The sequence below is a fragment of the Rosa rugosa genome, chromosome 6 (assembly GCF_958449725.1).
Source record: "Rosa rugosa chromosome 6, drRosRugo1.1, whole genome shotgun sequence".
Lineage (NCBI taxonomy): Eukaryota > Viridiplantae > Streptophyta > Magnoliopsida > Rosales > Rosaceae > Rosa > Rosa rugosa.
In genome coordinates, this window is record NC_084825.1 from 49,191,532 (window position 1) to 49,209,611 (window position 18,080).

At 47.5% G+C, this 18,080-nt stretch overlaps 1 protein-coding gene and 1 non-coding gene across 3 annotated transcripts; both read left to right on the forward strand.

The window, feature by feature from the left end:
* Positions 1-5,249: 5,249 nt before the first annotated feature.
* Positions 5,250-10,015, forward strand: LOC133713777 (leucine--tRNA ligase, cytoplasmic-like). 2 transcript variants are annotated; one of them, XM_062139804.1, is made up of 4 exons: positions 5,300-5,404; positions 5,584-5,713; positions 5,825-9,103; positions 9,654-10,015. In XM_062139804.1, coding segments are annotated over exons 2-4 (3,330 nt in total). In that variant the 5' UTR covers positions 5,300-5,404; positions 5,584-5,663; the 3' UTR covers positions 9,655-10,015. The 2 variants fall into 2 exon arrangements, with proteins under 2 accessions (XP_061995791.1, XP_061995788.1); XM_062139807.1 differs by lacking the exon at positions 5,584-5,713 and having other exon boundaries at positions 5,250-5,404.
* Positions 10,016-11,123: 1,108 nt separating this feature from the next.
* Positions 11,124-11,221, forward strand: LOC133719108 (small nucleolar RNA SNORD34). The gene has a single exon (XR_009850836.1). It is a non-coding gene; the product is annotated as a small nucleolar RNA SNORD34 (small nucleolar RNA).
* Positions 11,222-18,080: the final 6,859 nt, after the last annotated feature.

Below are 18,080 nucleotides of genomic sequence, written 5' to 3' on the forward strand. Positions count from 1 at the left end.
ATGAAACTTATTCATTGCATGTGATAGTTCATAATGACAAAAAAGTGTGAAAGTTTCTCATTTGTATATATGATCCAAAGAGAAATTGATATTTGCATTGCTATAAGAATGTGTGAGGAATACCAGCGGCTTCACCCTAGTGCCGCTTTGAAACAAGGACGACGGAGGACTGCTGCAAAGTGGGAGTCTGATAGGCGGACTGCGGATGATAGGCGGAGCTGCAGCACAATTGAGTCCCTTGAAGCTTGTAAAAAGCCTCCCAGAAGTGGCTAAGGAATATAGGATCTCAATCTGAGACGATTGATTTGGGCATGCCATGGAGACGGAAAATTTCCTTCATGAAGAGCTCGGCCACCTGGATGGCGGTGTAGGGGTGGGCCAAGGCCATAAAATGGTCGTACTTGGATAGTCTATCAACAACCACCAGGATGGAGTTCAAGCCGTGAGAAGTGGGAAGGCCATCGATGAAATCCATGGAAACATCAAACCAAACTCCATCTGGAATGGGGAGGGGCTGGAGTAAGCCTAGAGGGTGAATGGTCTCTGAATTCTGCCGCTGACATTGATCACAAGACGCGATGAATTGCTTATGTCCAGGCGCATTCCCGGCCAGGCGAAGCTTCTGGAGAGTCTCACATAGGTTCGTAAATACCCGGAATGGCCAGCTTGCAAAGAAGAGTGAAACTCATGGAGGAGTTTAGCTCGCCATTCTGAAGTTTGAGGTACAAATAACCGACTCTTGTACAGTAAGTGGTTGGACTGGGATAGAGTGAAACCTTTCCTCGTTGTACTACCATTCTGAAGGGCGACTGTAATGGCCTGGGCATCGGGAGCAAGGGAGCAAGCCTGTTGAATTTGGGTCACGCTTTCAAAAACCGGGGAGGAGACTGATTGAATTGCACAAAGCTCATGGCGGCGAGAGAGGATATCCGGCACCGTGTTCAGAGGACGAGCTCTATACTCAATCTGGTAATCGTAACCCAATAATTTAGCAAGCCATTTATGTTGTGACGGAGTTGTAATTTGTTGGTCTAGTAGATGCTTCAATGTTTGATGATCGGTGAGGATAGTGAACCGATGTCACAGCAAGTAAGGCCGGCATTTGTCCACGGCAAATAGGATGGCCAACATCTCTTTGTCGTAAACTGATAGTTGTTGGTTTTTGGGTGATAGTGCCTTACTGAGATAGGCGATGGGGTGCTTTTGTTGTGAGAGAACCGCGCCAATACCAACGCCGTTGGCATCCGTTTCCAAGGTAAAGGGTTGGGAGAAATCCGGTAGGGCTAGAACCGGTGTCGTGCTGACAACGAGCTTAAGATGGCCGAAAGCTTCTTTAGCGGCGGGTGTCTAAAGGAATTGGTCCTTCTTCAGAATAGAGGTGAGTGGGTGTGCAATCAGACCATAGTGGGCAACGAATCTCCTATAGTAGCCCGTGAGGCCCAGAAACCCTTTCAAGGCCTTAACCGTTGTTGGTTTGGGCCAATCCTTTATGCATTGTATTTTTTCTGGGTCTACCGCAACCCCATTACGTGAAATGACATGACCCAAGTAAGTAACAGTGGGTTGAGCAAATGAACACTTTGCCAATTTGACTTTCAATTGGTTAGCATGTAACATTTGAAACACCTCTTCAAGATGAGTAATATGGGATGGCAAATCCGGGCTATAAATGAGTATATCATCAAAAAATACTAGCATGAACTTACGTAAGAGTGGTTTAAAAATGTGATTCATGAGTGCTTGAAATGTAGAAGGAGCATTAGAGAGTCCAAAATGCATTACCACAAACTCATAGTGGCCGTCATGTGTCCGGAATGCGGTTTTTGGAATGTCTTCTTCATGCATTCATATTTGATGGTAACCGGAATGCAAATCCAACTTGGAGAAGTACTTGGCACCTTGCAACTCATCAAGGAGCTCATCCACCACGGGAATCAGAAATCGATCTTTGATGGTGGCGGTATTGAGGGAGCGATAGTCGACACAAAACCTCCATGTGCCTTCTTTTTTTAGCACCAATAAGACCAGGGACGAGAATGGGCTTCGGCTTGGGCGAATGATCCCATTGGAGAGCATTTCTTGCACTTGGGCCTCAAGTTCAATCTTTTGGGAATGAACATACCGGTATGGTCAAACATTAATTGGGCTCGTGTTTGGGCTGAGTGGGATGCGATGGTCAATTGCTCTCTTGGGAGGAAGGCCCGTGGGTGGAGTGAAGAGATCCGCGTACTGGGCCAGCAAGGTTTGGATTGCGGGTTCATGGGCCTGCGTGTGAAGCACCTTGGGCTTGCTGGGTGGAATGAGTTGTCAAGATGATCTGCTGGGACCATAGCCATCAAGGCACTCTGATCCAACTGAGGTGCACATTTCGTAATCCCCTGTAATACATGGTAAACTCCATTGACCTGGAACATCATAACCTTCTCCAGAAAATGTCACATCATAACCTTCTCCAGAAAATGTCACCCAATGAATCCCAAGGTGTCCAACCATTGGGCTCCCAAGAGGAGGTCACAACCCGTTATCGGCATGAGAAGGAAAGAGCTTACGAAGCTGAAGCTTTGGATGGAGACTGGCACGTCAGTGGCGATCCCGGACGGTGAGACTGGCTGACCGGAGGCTGTGGTGAAGCGCAAGGGTGAGCTTTCGGTGATGGATAGGCCCAAATTGCGAGCGACAACAGGGTTCAAGAAGTTTGTAGCAGATCCACAATCGATGAAAATCTCGATTGGGTGCCCATGAATAGAGCCCGTAAAGCGCATCATTTCACCTATGGTCGTGGTGGTGATGGCGTGCAGCGGCAGAGCTTGGTCAGCGTCAGAACCCGGATCATCTTCTTGGAGCTCTTCAATACATGGCTCCTCAGTTGGTCCAGGTACCTCCAGAATGGCTAAGATTGGCTTCTTGCAAACATGAGTCTTGGACCATTGCTCGTCGCAGCAGTAACAGAGCCCTTTTGCTCTGCATTCTCTTTGCTCGGCCACGGACCACTTACGGTATGGGCCCTCAGTCTTTGTTCTCTGGTTGGGGGTGGGTTGGTGGTTGTTTGTGAAATTGTTGGGATTTGGATTATGGGGTACAATGGATTGACTGGTAGTGGGTGCAGAGGGGTTGTGGGGATATTGGGTGAGTTTGGGAGAGTAATGCCAAGAGGAGGTACGGGGTTGTCGGGCTGAGCGGATGTCCGCCAACTTGATCTCAAAACAGCGTGCCAGGCGTTGAGCCAAGACCAGAGTGTGGGGCTCCAAGGCGATCACGTAGTGCCGGATTTCTGGTTTCAACCCACTGAGGAAGAAAGGGAGCAACTCGGAATCCGACCAGCCTCTAACTCGTCCGGCGAGTTTCGTGAAGGCCACTATGAATTCATCCACCGAGGAGGACTGCTGTAATTGGGAGATATCAATTTTGAAGTCCACGGTGTTGCCGGCACCATGGTGTTCCAGAAATGCGGAGGTGAACTGATCCCACGTAGCAGTCGAAAAATGTTGTTTGAAGGTGTTCATCCACATGTAAGCGTCGGGACCGAAGAAAGAGGCTACGGTGGAGATGTGTTCAGAAGGGTGAATCCGGTGTGTACGGAGGTACCGCTCGGCCATTGTGAGCCAGCCGACGACATCATCTCAAGTGAAAAGGGGTAGAGTCATTTTAGGGGGTCTGTAGTGGTAAAAGTCATGGTGCTGTGGGGGAGGGCCTCAGAGATATGTGGTGGTGGTGGAAAGTGGAGCTGAGAGTTCGGGTAATGAGAGGTGTGGTTGAGGGGCAGAGGTACCGGAGGTTATATGGTGTTGGGGAAAGGATGTGATGGTGGAGAAGTGAGGTGGTGCCGAGGAAAAGGGTGGTGGGGTGTGTGGTGAGGAGTCTTGTGGTGTCAGGGAAGGTAAGGAGCCGAAAGTGATTTGAGGCAAAGTGGAGGGTGTCTGGGGTGGTGGAGGGAGTGAAAAAGATGGTACCTGTGAGTGTGTTGAGCTTGTGGTAGAGGAATGTATCGATTGGTGTTGATGGGTAAGGGCCTGCACTATGGTGCTCTGCAGGGCTGCAATCTGAGCTGTTATGTGATTTTGGAAGGAAGAGTGGTTAAGTTGAATATTGTCAATGGAATGATGGAACTCATCTCGGAGCAACTCGAGAGAGTGGTGGAATTCCTCTTTGTGAAGATGCGAGTCATCTCCGTCTTGGTAGGATGCAGATGGTATGGTGGAGCTGGGTGGCGTGGGTGGAAGTGGTGGAACAAAAGTGGAGGTAGTAGGGGTGGAGGAGGGGGCGGAAGTTTGCACGGTCCGAGAAGGAGCCATGCTTTGATACTAGATGATAGGTGCACACGCAGAATGTAGATTAAAAGGAAAGAAAAGCTAAACTTCAGTCATAATTCTCTGCCTCTCAATCTGGGATTCAACTACAATACATAAAGGGCTGGAGAACTTGGTTCCAACCGCTACAAAAGGATTGATCGACAGGTGGTTCAGGACCACTTCATACATCAGCATTCTTGGAGCTACTAGGATTGGTTATGGGCCTGTTGGGCTGCCTGCAGATTGGTAATTAGCGGTGGGATTACTGGGCTGGTCTTAACATAGTCCCCCCCCCCCCCCCCACGTGGAAAGTTGAAAATAAATATTGATGGTGCATTTCGCCATGAGAATGGAGTTGACGGAATTGGTGTGATTGTGAGAGATGATGCTAAAGAATTTAAAGGTGCTTGGTCAGTGGTCACGGTCCCTTACCAATATGTGTTCACCTCTTCACAACAAGTTTGAAGCTTGTAGAGTGGGTTTGCTTATAGCCATTCATCAGGGGTGGAAACATGTTGTTATGGAAAATGATTCAGCTGTTCTGGTTACATCATTAAATCAGGAGGTGGAGTGTTTTTCAGAGGATAGTTGAATTGTTGACGATTGTAGAGATTATTTGCATGCTTCTAATTCTAGTACAATTCAACGTGTATTTCATGAAGCAAATAGTGTAGCTAATAGATTAGCGCACTTTGCTAGTTTAAGTCAGGTTGTCAACCTATGTTTGGAGGAGGCACCTGCGCTTTCTTGCAGGATGTACTCTATGAAAATATGTGTAATGCTTATATTAGCGTGCGGATTTCTTATGTCTCCTAGTGCGTCAAAACTTTATAATAATAATATAGACGTGGATATGAGCCTCCTAAGTCCTAACTTAACTGAATTCCAAACTCCTATGCTATTGTAAGTTATCAAATACAAACAAAGCAATGATACACTTTTGTAAATGTAGGGTTTTTTCGTAAATAAATAGGAAATTCGGGTATATTTGTCCCATAAAGAAAAAAAAGGAAAATCGAATAGTGGTAAACCTACCCTTGAGAGCGGCGGAGTCCTTCACATCTGGTTTCAGCAGCCCTTCCTTGTCGCAGTTCTCTTCTGTTCTTCAAGTTCGGGTAGGTTTGGTTGTTTCCTCGTCAATTTCTTACTTCAAAGGTTGGCTGTGTTGTTTTAGGGATATGGATATGTTAAAAGTTTCTCAATTTCTGGGATGAATCTGATGTACTGATTCGAAAATTGAATTCCTTTAGATAAAGAAATTGAGTGTCGTATTTTCAATTTTTGCTGTATCCAGATAAATTGGTCCACCAGTTAGTTCTAGTGCTAATGTTACAGTTACGCTAGTGCTGCTGCTAATACTGAGAGAAATAGAGAATGAGAATAAAGTGGACTACAAAACTCCACTGTTCCAGTTTGATTAAAAGGTTGTGACTTGTGAATGTGGGAGTTTGTTTTGTAATTAATAAACCATTTTGATGGAGGAATAGGGCTGTTTTTTTTTTTTTTTTCTTATGGAAACAGTTGGTGTTTTGCAGGTACTTTACTAGTAGTGATATGGCGGAGGAAGGCGGGAAGAGCTTTGCCAGGAGAGACCGGCTTCTAGAGATCGAGGCAAAGGCTCGAAACTGGTGGGAGGAGAAACAAGTTTTCAGGGCAGAGTCTTGTGAGAAGCCTCCCGGACCAGGGGAGAAGTTCTTTGGAAACTTCCCCTTCCCTTATATGAATGGTTTTCTGCATCTCGGACATGCTTTTTCACTCTCGAAGCTGGAGTTTGCTGCGGCCTATCAGAGATTGAGAGGCGCAAATGTGCTCCTGCCTTTTGCTTTTCACTGTACTGGCATGCCCATCAAGGCCTCAGCTGATAAGCTTACTAGGGAGATTCAACAGTTTGGAGAACCTCCTGTTTTTCCCGAAAAAGTGGAGAAGGGGAACGAGGAAGTGGAAGTGGAAGCCGAGGATGTCAATGCAGGTGCACCTCCAGCCAAGCATAAGGGAAAGAAGTCGAAGGCTGCATCAAAATCAGGCGGCGAAGTGTACCAATGGGAAATTATGCGAAGCTTTGGCCTCTCCGACAGTGACATATCCAAATTTCAGGATCCTTATAAGTGGTTGACTTATTTTCCCCCATTGGCAGTGGAGGACCTCAAGGCTTTTGGCCTAGGCTGTGACTGGAGACGTTCCTTTATTACTACAGACATGAATCCTTTTTTCGACACCTTTGTGAGGTGGCAGGTTAGGAAACTGAAATCCATGGGCAAGATTGTCAAAGATCTCCGTTACACGATATACTCTCCGATGGATGGGCAACCCTGTGCAGATCATGATAGGTCCAGTGGTGAAGGAGTTCAGCCTCAAGAATACACTGTCATCAAAATGGAACTGATGGCACCTTTCCCTTCTAAATTGGGAGTGTTGGAGGGGAGGAAAGTGTTCCTTGCTGCAGCAACACTGAGACCTGAGACCATGTATGGACAAACAAATGCATGGGTATTGCCTGATGGTAAGTATGGTGCCTTTGAAATCAATGAAACAGATGTGTTTATTCTTACTCAGAGAGCAGCACGTAATCTTGCTTATCAAAAGTACTCTAGGGTCCCAGAGAAACCTACTTGCTTGGTTGAACTGACTGGTTATGATTTGATTGGCCTTCCATTGAAGTCGCCACTAGCACTGAATGAGATTATTTATGCTCTTCCTATGTTGACTGTCCTAACAGACAAAGGTACTGGGATTGTGACCAGTGTACCTACTGATTCTCCAGATGATTATATGGCCTTGCATGACTTGAAATCAAAACCTGCTTTTAGGGCAAAATATGGTGTGAAAGATGAGTGGGTACTGCCCTTTGAGAATATCCCAATCATTGATATTCCAGGATTTGGAAATAATGCTGCGGAAAAGGTCTGTGCAGATCTCAAGATCAAAAGCCAGAATGAGAAAGAGAAGCTAGCAGAAGCCAAGAGGTTGACATACTTGAAAGGATTCAATGAAGGAACACTGATTGTGGGGGAGTTTAAGGGAAGGAAAGTCCAGGAGGTTAAACCCTTGATAAGGAGCAAGCTTATAGAGGCGGGGGAGGCAATATCATATAGTGAACCTGAGAAGCGAGTACTATCAAGATCAGGTGATGAATGTGTTGTTGCGCTTACAGATCAATGGTACATCACATACGGGGAAACTGAATGGAAAAAACTGGCGGAAGAGTGCTTGTCCGGCATGAGTTTGTATTCTGATGAGACACGGCATGGATTTGAACACACATTGAGCTGGTTGAATCAGTGGGCTTGTTCACGATCTTTTGGTCTTGGGACTCGCATCCCCTGGGATGAAGAATTCTTAGTTGAGTCATTGTCTGATTCAACTATTTACATGGCTTATTACACCATTGCTCACTTCCTACACAATGGAGACATGTATGGTTCCAGCAAATCTGCAATTAAACCTGAACAAATGACTGATGAGGTCTGGGATTTTGTTTTCTGTGATGGCCCGTATCCTAAATCATCTGAGATCTCATCATCAATTCTGAGTAAGATGAAGCAGGAGTTTGAATATTGGTATCCTTTTGATCTTCGGGTGTCTGGCAAGGATCTAATACAAAATCATTTAACCTTCTGCATCTACAACCATACAGCTATTATGTCCAAGAAGCACTGGCCTCGTGGTTTCAGATGCAATGGGCACATAATGCTCAATGCTCAGAAAATGTCCAAGTCTACAGGGAACTTTAGGACAATTCGCCAGGCAATTGAGGAATTTTCTGCTGATGCCACTCGCTTTTCTTTGGCTGATGCTGGAGATGGTGTTGATGATGCAAATTTTGCATTTGACACTGCCAATGCTGCAATCCTGCGGCTTACTAAAGAGATCTCATGGACGGAAGAAGTTTTGGGTGCAGACTCTTCTTTGAGACCAGGCCCCCCAACTACTTATGCTGATAGGGTCTTTGCGAATGAGATAAATATTGCTGTGAACAGGACTGAGCAGAATTACAGTGGTTATATGTTCCGAGAAGCCCTCAAGACTGGATTTTATGATCTTCAAGCTGCTAGGGATGAGTATCGGTTTTCGTGTGGTGATGGGGGAATGAACCGTGATTTGTTGTGGCGTTTTATGGATGTGCAGACACGTCTTATTACTCCAATCTGCCCACACTATGGAGAATATGTATGGAGGGAACTCTTGAAGAAGGACGGGTTTGTGGTAAACGCAGGATGGCCTTTGGCCGACGCTCCGGACCTAACCCTCCAGAGTGCCAATAAGTATTTGCAGGACTCAATCATTTTAATGAGGAAGCTCCTTCAAAAGCAAGTTTTAGGCTCAAAGAAGGGTAATAAGAAGGGTACTCCAGTTACAGCGTTGACAGAAGACCACAATCTAACTGGCTTAATCTATGTGAATGAGCACTTTGATGGGTGGAAGGCAGAGTGCCTGAAAATCCTCCAAATTAACTTTAACAGGGACGGTCGTACTTTTTCTTCAGACAAGGTGATACAAGAAGCATTGCAAAAAAGTTCTATTGGTCAGTCGAAAGATTTTAGACAAATCCAAAAGCTTTGTATGCCTTTCATGAAATTCAAGAAGGATGAAGCAATTGCAATTGGGGCTCAGGCCTTGGATTTGAAGCTACCTTTTGGCGAGATTGAGGTCCTTCAAGAGAACTTGGACTTAATTAAGAGACAGCTTGGTCTTCAAGAGGTAGAAATATTGTCTGCTACAAATCCTGATGCACTTTCTAAAGCTGGTTCTCTTGTCAAACTGTTAGAGCAGAATCCTCCAGCACCCGGAAGCCCTACTGCCATCTTCTTGACCTGGTAATTAGAATCCTTTTGATACTGTTATATTCTGCAGTCTTTTTACAGTTATTCATTGGTATTGCATATATTGATAATAAATTGATCTCCGTATCTTTTCAACCATTTCCTGCTGATATACATATATGTCCTATATGTTTGCATAAAGAGAAATGTCGCCGTTGATTTGTATTTTGTGTATCTACCGACTTTGTATATATAGACATTCGATTGTATAATATGTAGTGTTTGTGTTTTTCGAGCTCTGTATTGGTGCGCTTGAATTATATTGTAATATTAAAAAATTGCTCTGTTCTGAGTTCTGGAACCAGTTTTGTTTTACTCATCTCATACTTATGATGTTGTCCCTAATGTTATTCATAAGTAGTCATTCCTGGTTTCTTTGTCGTTCTCTTCACTGTAGCTTTCACTATCCTTCTTTTTGCGGATAATTGTAAGGAATGTGTTCATTTGTATTTTGGTTGTGCTTTGCTTAGTTTTTAATGATTATGGGTCTGCAGTCTTATGGACTTATGCCGTATGAACCTCATTTGTGTTTCTTTATGTGTAGACCATCAATAGGTGATAAAGAGCTTCATAATAGTCGATAAACAATTTTGCGGAACTGGAAGGTGATATTCTTGTACTCTGGTGGGGAAGGAAGTGCGTATATTGTTGGTTCAACGAAGTGAAGAATTGATGGACTGGGTGAGAGTCTTTGAGAGTGTGATGCACTATATTTGAATTTTTGAATATTGGGTTAATTCGAACTATGTAGTTTTGTTCTAGTGCTGCTTCTTACGGACGGCTAAGTTTGTTTAGATCTATTCAGTACATCTGGATTTGTTATCTTATCAAAAAGTATTATACTTTTCAACCAAAACAACAGTTATATATTTCAAGAATATTAGTCCCTGTCAACAAGTTTGATTGGATCCAAAGTATACGGATGGGAGTGTAGATCATTTTCCCTTTTTTTTTCTCTCTCTTTTTTGGTTACCTGGTGTTGTATGGATCCCATATTCAACAGAAGCAATGACAGCCTAGTTGCACCATCCCTGTGAGTTGTGACCAGTGCCTTAATCTCCCTTTCTGTTTTTTATCAAAACCTTTGCTGTTGCTGATATTTCTGTGTTCTTCTTCTTCTTCTTTTTTCCTGGGGTGATCATCAAGTTATGTAGATAAGAGTACGGTGGGATATTGTTGAAGTTTGGCGAGTAGTTTGTTGATTCTTCTTGTTTCACCTGATTAAGAAGGACAACGGGAAAGCGAGGACTCTAAGGAGGATAAGCTGATATTCCGTGTCGTATGAATATCATACTTCAGAGGAAGCGTTACTCCAATAGTCCTCATTGTAGTTGGGATTGTATATATGGCGCATATAATTTTCTTTTACCCATCACCTTTACATAGAAACTGCTAACAAGGAAGGCGATTCCGACATGTATTGCAGTCTCGTTGGATCCTTTCTTCTTTTATACTCCGATAATCGATCAGGAAAACAAGTGTCTTTGTTGGAGTTGGACAAAAAACTGAGGAATACATTTCTTGTGTTTGCCATCACTGACGGATTTTGCTAGAGATTGCATATTGTATCTCCTTCATATGCCCCTTTCTTGAAGTTGTTAATCATCTTACATCTCTTCTTTTTCTGGGCCTCTTTACTCATAAGCACCCTTGATATTTCACGATTGAATGTATGTATTGGGCTTAGGGACAGATCCGAACAATCTAAATTGGAGTGGGCTTTTAGGTAATAGAGGCGAAAGCCTCGTTTAAACCCTAGCAAAGTTCCCTTATAAAACTAACGCCTCTCGACTCACTTCAGTCGCCAAGGGTTCTTCAATTCTAGCAATTCATCAACTCTGTATTTCCTCTTCCCATCCCAGAATATCAGAGTTGATGATGGTTTCAGATTCATGTTTACTTCTTTCAATCTCTCTGAATAGATTTCACAATTTCTCTTTGTTTATTTTCCAAAAAACCAATAATCATATTTTCTTGCCTTTTTTTTTTGATGGTTTTCCAAGATTTCAGTTGCTGAGGCCGGTGATGATTTAAACATTCTGTATTGCCTACATTGCTTGATTATCTGGCTCACCCAGATAGTGATAAATGAAAATATAATCTGAGGCCTCGCTGGAATCAATTTCAATTTCTCAAGTGAAATATGCTTTATGCTTTGTCTGCTTATTCTTTCTATAATCATATTCGCTTTGCTGTGCTTGAATTTTGGTTGTTTGGTATGATGGTATCTGAAGAAGTTGAAAACGAATCTCCTTTCTACAAGAGTAGAGACGAGGGACAAATATTGTTCATGTCTATTCGTTATAGAGAAAAAAAGAAAGATGAATGGACCAGCAAACAAGACGAAGCAATATAATTAAAGAAGGAACAAGCCCAAATTCACAGATCAGTAGTATAACGTGAAAGGTCTGGAGTTTGCATTTGCAATCTTGAAAAATCCAGTTCTCAAAGTGTGATTTAGCGGACAGAAATAAGGACATGCACACATCCACTATGGAATATAGGTGAATCGAATATCGAAACATGTTGTATGTTTTTCCCATTCCGTGGAAATCATATTTGGAATTTTTTTCAAATTATCAGAGATCATGAATCGTCAGAGATCATGGATAGAAGGGAGAAAAAGGGATGGAGGAGGGAGAAGGAATAGGTTAAATATTTTCTTATTATCTCAATAGATTTGAGAATTTATTCACAAACATAAATGAGTTATTCTTAGTAAATGAAGAAATTGACTATTATTACTTTTATCAAGAAATTAAATATCTTCATATAATAAATATGTGTGGGTGTCTAAGCCTACGGGGGGCTATTATTTTTGGTTGACACATAGCAAATCGGGAGAGACCCAGAGGCTTCGGGAAAAAAAAAAGAGAAGAGAGAGAGAAAAAGGAGAGGAGAGAGTTCTGCCTGTTCTGGAGAAGGAGAGTAAGCTCGAGAGCTCGAGAACGAGAGTTCGGTGCTCTCAGAACCGAAACACGACCCGACCGAGGAAACCCAGCCAAAGCACCGACCTCCGGCCACCGATCGACGACGCAAGACCCCCAGTCCCTCCGACTAGTCGACGCCGTCGCGCCTGTGGCCTTGGATAGCCCATGCACGGGACGAGGAGGGCGACTCGACGGTGAAAAGTGGTGACTGCTCTGGCGAGTTTCCGCCATTTCCGGCCACCGTCTGAGCTTCTTGTGCTTTTCCGACTATCCTGGCCTTGGCTTCCACTTCGACTACGCCTGTAGACGAGGAATCGAGAAGTTTTATGGATTGTAGAGCGAGAACCGTCAGTTCATCTCCATTCCAGTTTCAACAGAGAGCTCGGGAAGCTGAGTTTGAATTACTGAAGTGGGATTCCGATTTTTCGAGGTATAATCTCGATCTGATGTTACAAATGGTACTCGGGGATAATCAGATATTAATCCCTGAGAATTGAGAATTCGGGTTGGGTTGTTACAGTTGAAATTTATAGAAGTGTTAATGTCTAAAAGTTCGGCGGTAGCTGAACCTTTGATAACGCTGATCCGGTGGGCGGATCGATACTCAGTGTTCTCAGAGCCTCCGTTGCCTGTCAAGTAAAATACAAAGGGGCGTCAGAGGGAGACCGCGCTGGGCGGTCTTCAACTCTCCGATGCCTAAGTTAGTCAATGTATTTATGTTGACCGAGTAACAGTAGGTAAAGTATTGAATGCGTAATTAATGAGGAGAGAGGAGAGGACCTTTTATAGGTGAGGAAGAGGTTGATCTTCTCTTTGTTTTCAATGTGGGACTGATATGCTTCAGTTCCCAGTTTCAGAAGCTTCTGACACCATCTTGGCGCGGCGCGTGGCGGCGCGTCGTCGCCGATCTGGAGGTGGTCCGACGTTGGGGCTGTAGCCCGCCTGGCGGTGTGTCTGCATGTCATTCCTTTGGTTGGAATTAGTACCTTTGGCGGTACAATGAGCGTAGCCCATTAGAGCTAATTATGCTTGCAAATGTACATGTATGTACAAGTCCCCCAAGTCCCCAGTCAAGGAGGGCAATCTTGGTTGGGGAGTTGTTCGGCGGTTTGAAGCGTTTTCTTCCGCTAGACTTGCAAGAGCATAATTAGCGTCAGTGCGTTGTCAACCGTTGGTTTTATCGAGCAAACGCTTTATACCCTTTCGGGTGGGCCCCTGCTAGGCCCTCCAGGGAGTCCCCCACTCCCCGGCTAAGATAGACCTCCGGATGGTCGGGAAATTGTTTGTTGAGGGGGAGCTGCACGGAGCAGAGGGTGTTGGGTAGCGAGCCCAAGCTTTAGGACCCAAATGACGGGGGTCAACGTGCCTGATCAGGGCCGTCGTAGACTGTTGACCAGTCCCCGTGTCCCGTAGGGACGATCTGACGGTAACGCCGCGTGGCGGTCGTTGTCAGAGTGAGGCGTGGCCTCGGGATTCGCCGTTTGGCGGATATCCCCCCGCTAAATGCAGTAAGAGGCGGTGTCCGGTAGGCGCGCCTAGCGGTATTTTGTAGAGTGATATTGCTGAACATACGCGGCTAGCAAGCTGAAAAGGAGGTTCCGCTAGATGTTCATAGCGGAAGATGCCCAGCTTGCAGGATGGTAAGGGAGAAGTTCCGCTGGCGGGGTTTCGCTCAGCGGAGACTTCGTCACTTGGCCGATGACAAATGAGAAGTTCCGCTGGCGGGGTTCCGCTCAGCGGAGACTTCGTCACTTGGCAGTTGACAAGTGAGAAGTTCCGCTGGCGGGGTTCCGCTCAGCGGAGACTTCGTCACTTGGCAATTGACAAGTGGGAAGTTCCGCTGGCGGGGTTCCGCTCAGCGGAGACTTCGTCACTTGGCAATTGACAAGTGGGAAGTTCCGCTGGCGGGGTTTTGCTCATCGGAGCCTTCGTCACTTGGCAGATGACAAGTGGGAAGTTCCGCTGGCGGGGTTTCGCTCAGCGGAGACTTCGTCACTTGGCAGTTGACAAGTGGGAAGTTCCGCTGGCGGGGTTCCGCTCAGCGGAGACTTCGTCACTTGGCAATTGACAAGTGGGAAGTTCCGCTGGCGGGGTTTTGCTCATCGGAGCCTTCGTCACTTGGCAGATGACAAGTGGGAAGTTCCGCTGGCGGGGTTTCGCTCAGCGGAGACTTCGTCACTTGGCAGTTGACAAGTGGGAAGTTCCGCTGGCGGGGTTTCGCTCAGCGGAGCCTTCGTCACTTGGCAGTTGACAAGTGGGAAGTTCCGCTGGCGGGGTTTCGCTCAGCGGAGCCTTCGGACGATTGGGGAATTCTGCCCAAACGGTTGCTCCCACCGGACGCTTCGTCTGGTGGTAGTTGACATGTGTTGAACCCGTAGAGGGTTAGCGTGTGCAGGCCTGTCCCCTAAGCGTAGCCGTCTTCTCGCCATTAATGATAGTAATGATGGATTTCGTAACCGAGGCGACGCCTCGGTTAATCCGGAGAGTAAGTGAAAAGTGATGACACGTGTACGGCTGGTGTGTGATGTCGTATTTCAGCGGACGGCTTAGAACGCGTTGATGTTGACATAAAGGGGGGGGAACCTTAGCGAGATTTGACACTTTGTGAAAACTTCAAACCCGAGTCGTCGTCTTCAAGCTCCCTGCGATTTGCGAATAGAGTTCTTCAGGGCGAAAACTGTGGAGTTACCGGGTCTTGGGAACGAGGTTTCTATTGGTGAGGACACGCGCTTGCAATCACAACAAGGGTTTCATCAGTAAGGTTGGTTCTCTGAATCTTATCCCTGTTCCATTGAATTTCTGTTTATTTGTTGTTGTCAGTGTTCTGGGTTTTGTGAAGTGGGTTTTTCGGGGGATGGGTTTTGGTGTTTTTTGACAGTCGGGATTTCTGGGTTTGCTAGATGGTCGAATCTGGGTTCAGTGTTGGTTATTTGTTCTTGTTTTTGTGATTTCTGGGTAAACTGTGACTTATGTTCTTGTCGATACTGATGTACGAATAGGCTAGATCTGTTTGTGCTAACTGGTGTGGGTTTTAGGGTTTGGGATGGCTAACGTCATAGAGATATCGAGCAGTGAGGATTCCGGGTCTGACGTGTCGTTCAGCGCGGCGGATAGGATATTTATTGACTCGTTGCGTCCGTCTGCCCATGCAGGAACCTCACTGCCGGAACCGCTAGAGGTTGAGCCGCTACAGACCATACCTTGGGAAATAGCCATGGGTCGTACGTCACGTCCAGAGAGCTCTAAGGCGGGTGAGGTGGCGGCGGCCAAAGGTAGGCGCGACGAGCGCTTGGCGAGCAACAGTGCCGCCAGCGGATCCGCCGGGGATGAGGAAACAGCGGGGGAAGACGCTGAGTCCGCGTGGTTCCTCCGGGATGGCACTCCCGTCGATGAGGCGGGAGGGCGGATGACCGTCGCCGCTGTTGGCAAGATGAAGCGGACGTTCCGGCTGCCGGGCTCTGTGAAGCTGCGCCCGCCGACTGCGGATGAGAGAGCGTCAATTCTCCCGGCGGGATTTGCGGCCGTTCACGAAGCGATACTCCGCCAAGGGGTGACATTACCGCTGGTGCCAAATCTGCAAATCCTGGTGTGTGAATTCAGCCTTGCGTTCGGTCAGATTTGTCCCAACATGTGGCGCCTGCTGCTGGCGATGAACTCCTTGTGGCGGTTGTCCGGATGCGAGGGGCCTACCGTGGCGGAAGTGCTTCACTTCTACGAACTGGTGTACGTGAAGCGCCAGGGTTGCAGAGGGCAAGTGAACCTGAGCCGCCGGCAGGGAGCGCCAAAGTTGATAGAAAACCTAAGGGATTCAATGTCCTATTGGCGGGGGACCTTCTGTGTCGCCATGGAGGGATGGGAGTACCAGGCTGGAGCGAACGAAGAAGGGCCGACGTTTAGGATTAAGTCGGAATTCCAACCTATCCGAGGTTGGTGACCAATTTCCGCTGGCGGTAGCCGGCGGGGTTTTTATGCTGAAGGCTTTGTATTCTTACTAATCGAATTGTGTTTGTGCAGCGGGACTGCGGTACAACCTAACGCGGGAGGAGGAGTGTCGCATTGCTCGTATCAGAGGCTGTTGGCGGAACCGTAACCTGCTGGACTTCAGACTTCTGACTGGTTGGGATTTGTTGGTCGACCAGAAACTTACTCGCTCCATTGGTAAGAAATTTCCGTCAGATCGATGTTTCGTTTGTAACTAGTCGAGACTGACTGGCTTGTGTATTTTCCCAGAAACTCCGCCAGGAAATAAGTCGAGTCGCGACGCTTTCGAAAAAGCAATGGACCGCGCCGAGGTGGACAACTATCTGGAGACCATGTATGCCGAAGGGCTGGCAGCCCAACAGACGCTGGTGAACCCCGAGACACTGGCGCTGAGCCAGTCAGAAGTTCCGGTAGTGCTGCCAATGCCACATCACTCCCATCTTGGTGAGGATGGCCTGCCGGTAGTGCAGGCGGGAGTTTCAGTGTGTGGTGGGAAGAAGGGAGGCGCTGCGGCTGGGCAGCAGAAGGATCGGATGCCCGCCAATAGGCGTGGTCCTCAAAAGGAAAAGGCGGTGCCGCCGGCGGATGCTGTCATTGCAGCAAGGGAGGAACCGCCGGTGAGGGTGACAAAGACCGCCGCCGGGAACCAGAGGGCGCCGGAGAGAAAACGTCGGCAGGCCGACTCCCCTGACGAGGAAGAGGGGGAGGACCTGGAGGTGATCGGCTCGCGCCAACAGAAGAGGGCCCGAGGAGCTCCGTCGAAGACTGCTGTGGTGGAGGGAGAAGAGCCCGCCACCAACGAGCTAGACTCGTTTGCCGAGTACGCACCGTTCATGACAGGCGGGGAGCGGGAGTTTCTCTTCCACCTATGCGAACGGCTAGGGTTCGGCGGCCTAGCGGGTATCTCACGCCCGACAGCAATTGACCAATCGCCCTTCAACTTGGCGTTTGGGCAAATATCGGCGGGACTGTACGACATGTTTGCGGCGGCGTCGAAGCAGCCCATGGTCGAGGGGGAGCTGCGGGAGGAAATTCAAAGTCTCCAGAGGGAGTTGGCGGAGGCTAAGGAGAAGCTGGCGGAAGCAGAGCGGCGCCTGACTAAGGCAGAGAGTGACCTTGCCGATGCCCGCGGTAAGCTCCGCGTGGCCATCGAGCGCGACCTGGAGAGGAATGACCGCGTCTCCAAGTTGGAGCGGGACGTTGCGTTGCTGGAGGAGCGGATTGCCGCCAAGGATAAAAAACTTATTATCGTCCAGCGGGAGTCTGCCGGTCGGGTGACGGAGTTGAAGCGGTTAGAAGGTGAGGTTGCTCGTCTGAGAGCTGAAGGGAATACCGCTGCGGCAGCCGCTGTCGAGGCATTCAAGCAGTCTGCCGAGTTTAAGAAGGCGATGACTGAGTCGGCGAAGGCCGGGGCCCTGGCAAACATAGATATGCTGAAGCGGAAGGGTGCCATCGACTTTGCCAAAGCGTCGCAGCCTGATGTGCCGCCAACCAGGAGTACGCCGCCGGTGAAAACTGTCGTGGCAGCCCCAGTGGGAGGCGCTCGGTCAGGGAGCGGGGAAAGTGGTGCCCATCCGGCGGAAGACTCCCAGCAGACTCCCAACCCCACCCCATCAGAGGTGTCGCGCGCTGGTTTCTTGGCGGCGCACACCCGTGCAGATGGTACCATAGAGACCCCGAGCCCGACAGCGCGAGGGTCCGATCAGACTAGTCGAGCGGTCGTGCCGCCGCCCGCCGGAGCAGAAGATGCCGAAGAGCACCCCTGAGGCCAGTTGGACCGCTCTAGATTTTGCAACTTCCCTATTTCCGTTGTAGCCGTTGAGGCATATCATTTTGTAACGTTTTTGCTGAATAGTATGAAATTCTGAGTTTGTTTGCCCCATGTGTTTGTGCCGTTAGTACTCTGAATTACATTTTGCTTTTGTCAATCAATGACACATTAAAGGAATTAAAATTGGTCCAAGTGAACTTCGTAGCGGACGAGGTCCGCTGACGATTGCTGGCGTTGCCAGTTGCCCTCAGTGCTAGACTTGGTAACAATGGTTTGAATAATTCCTCGT

Bases quoted from the DNA above. Each gene is read 5' to 3' on its own strand.
- LOC133713777 (XM_062139804.1), top strand. From the start codon at position 5,664: ATGAGAATAAAGTGGACTACAAAACTCCACTGTTCCAGTTTGATTAAA. The intron at 5,714-5,824 runs GTTGTGACTTGT...GGTGTTTTGCAG, and splicing joins TGTTCCAGTTTGATTAAAAG to GTACTTTACTAGTAGTGATA.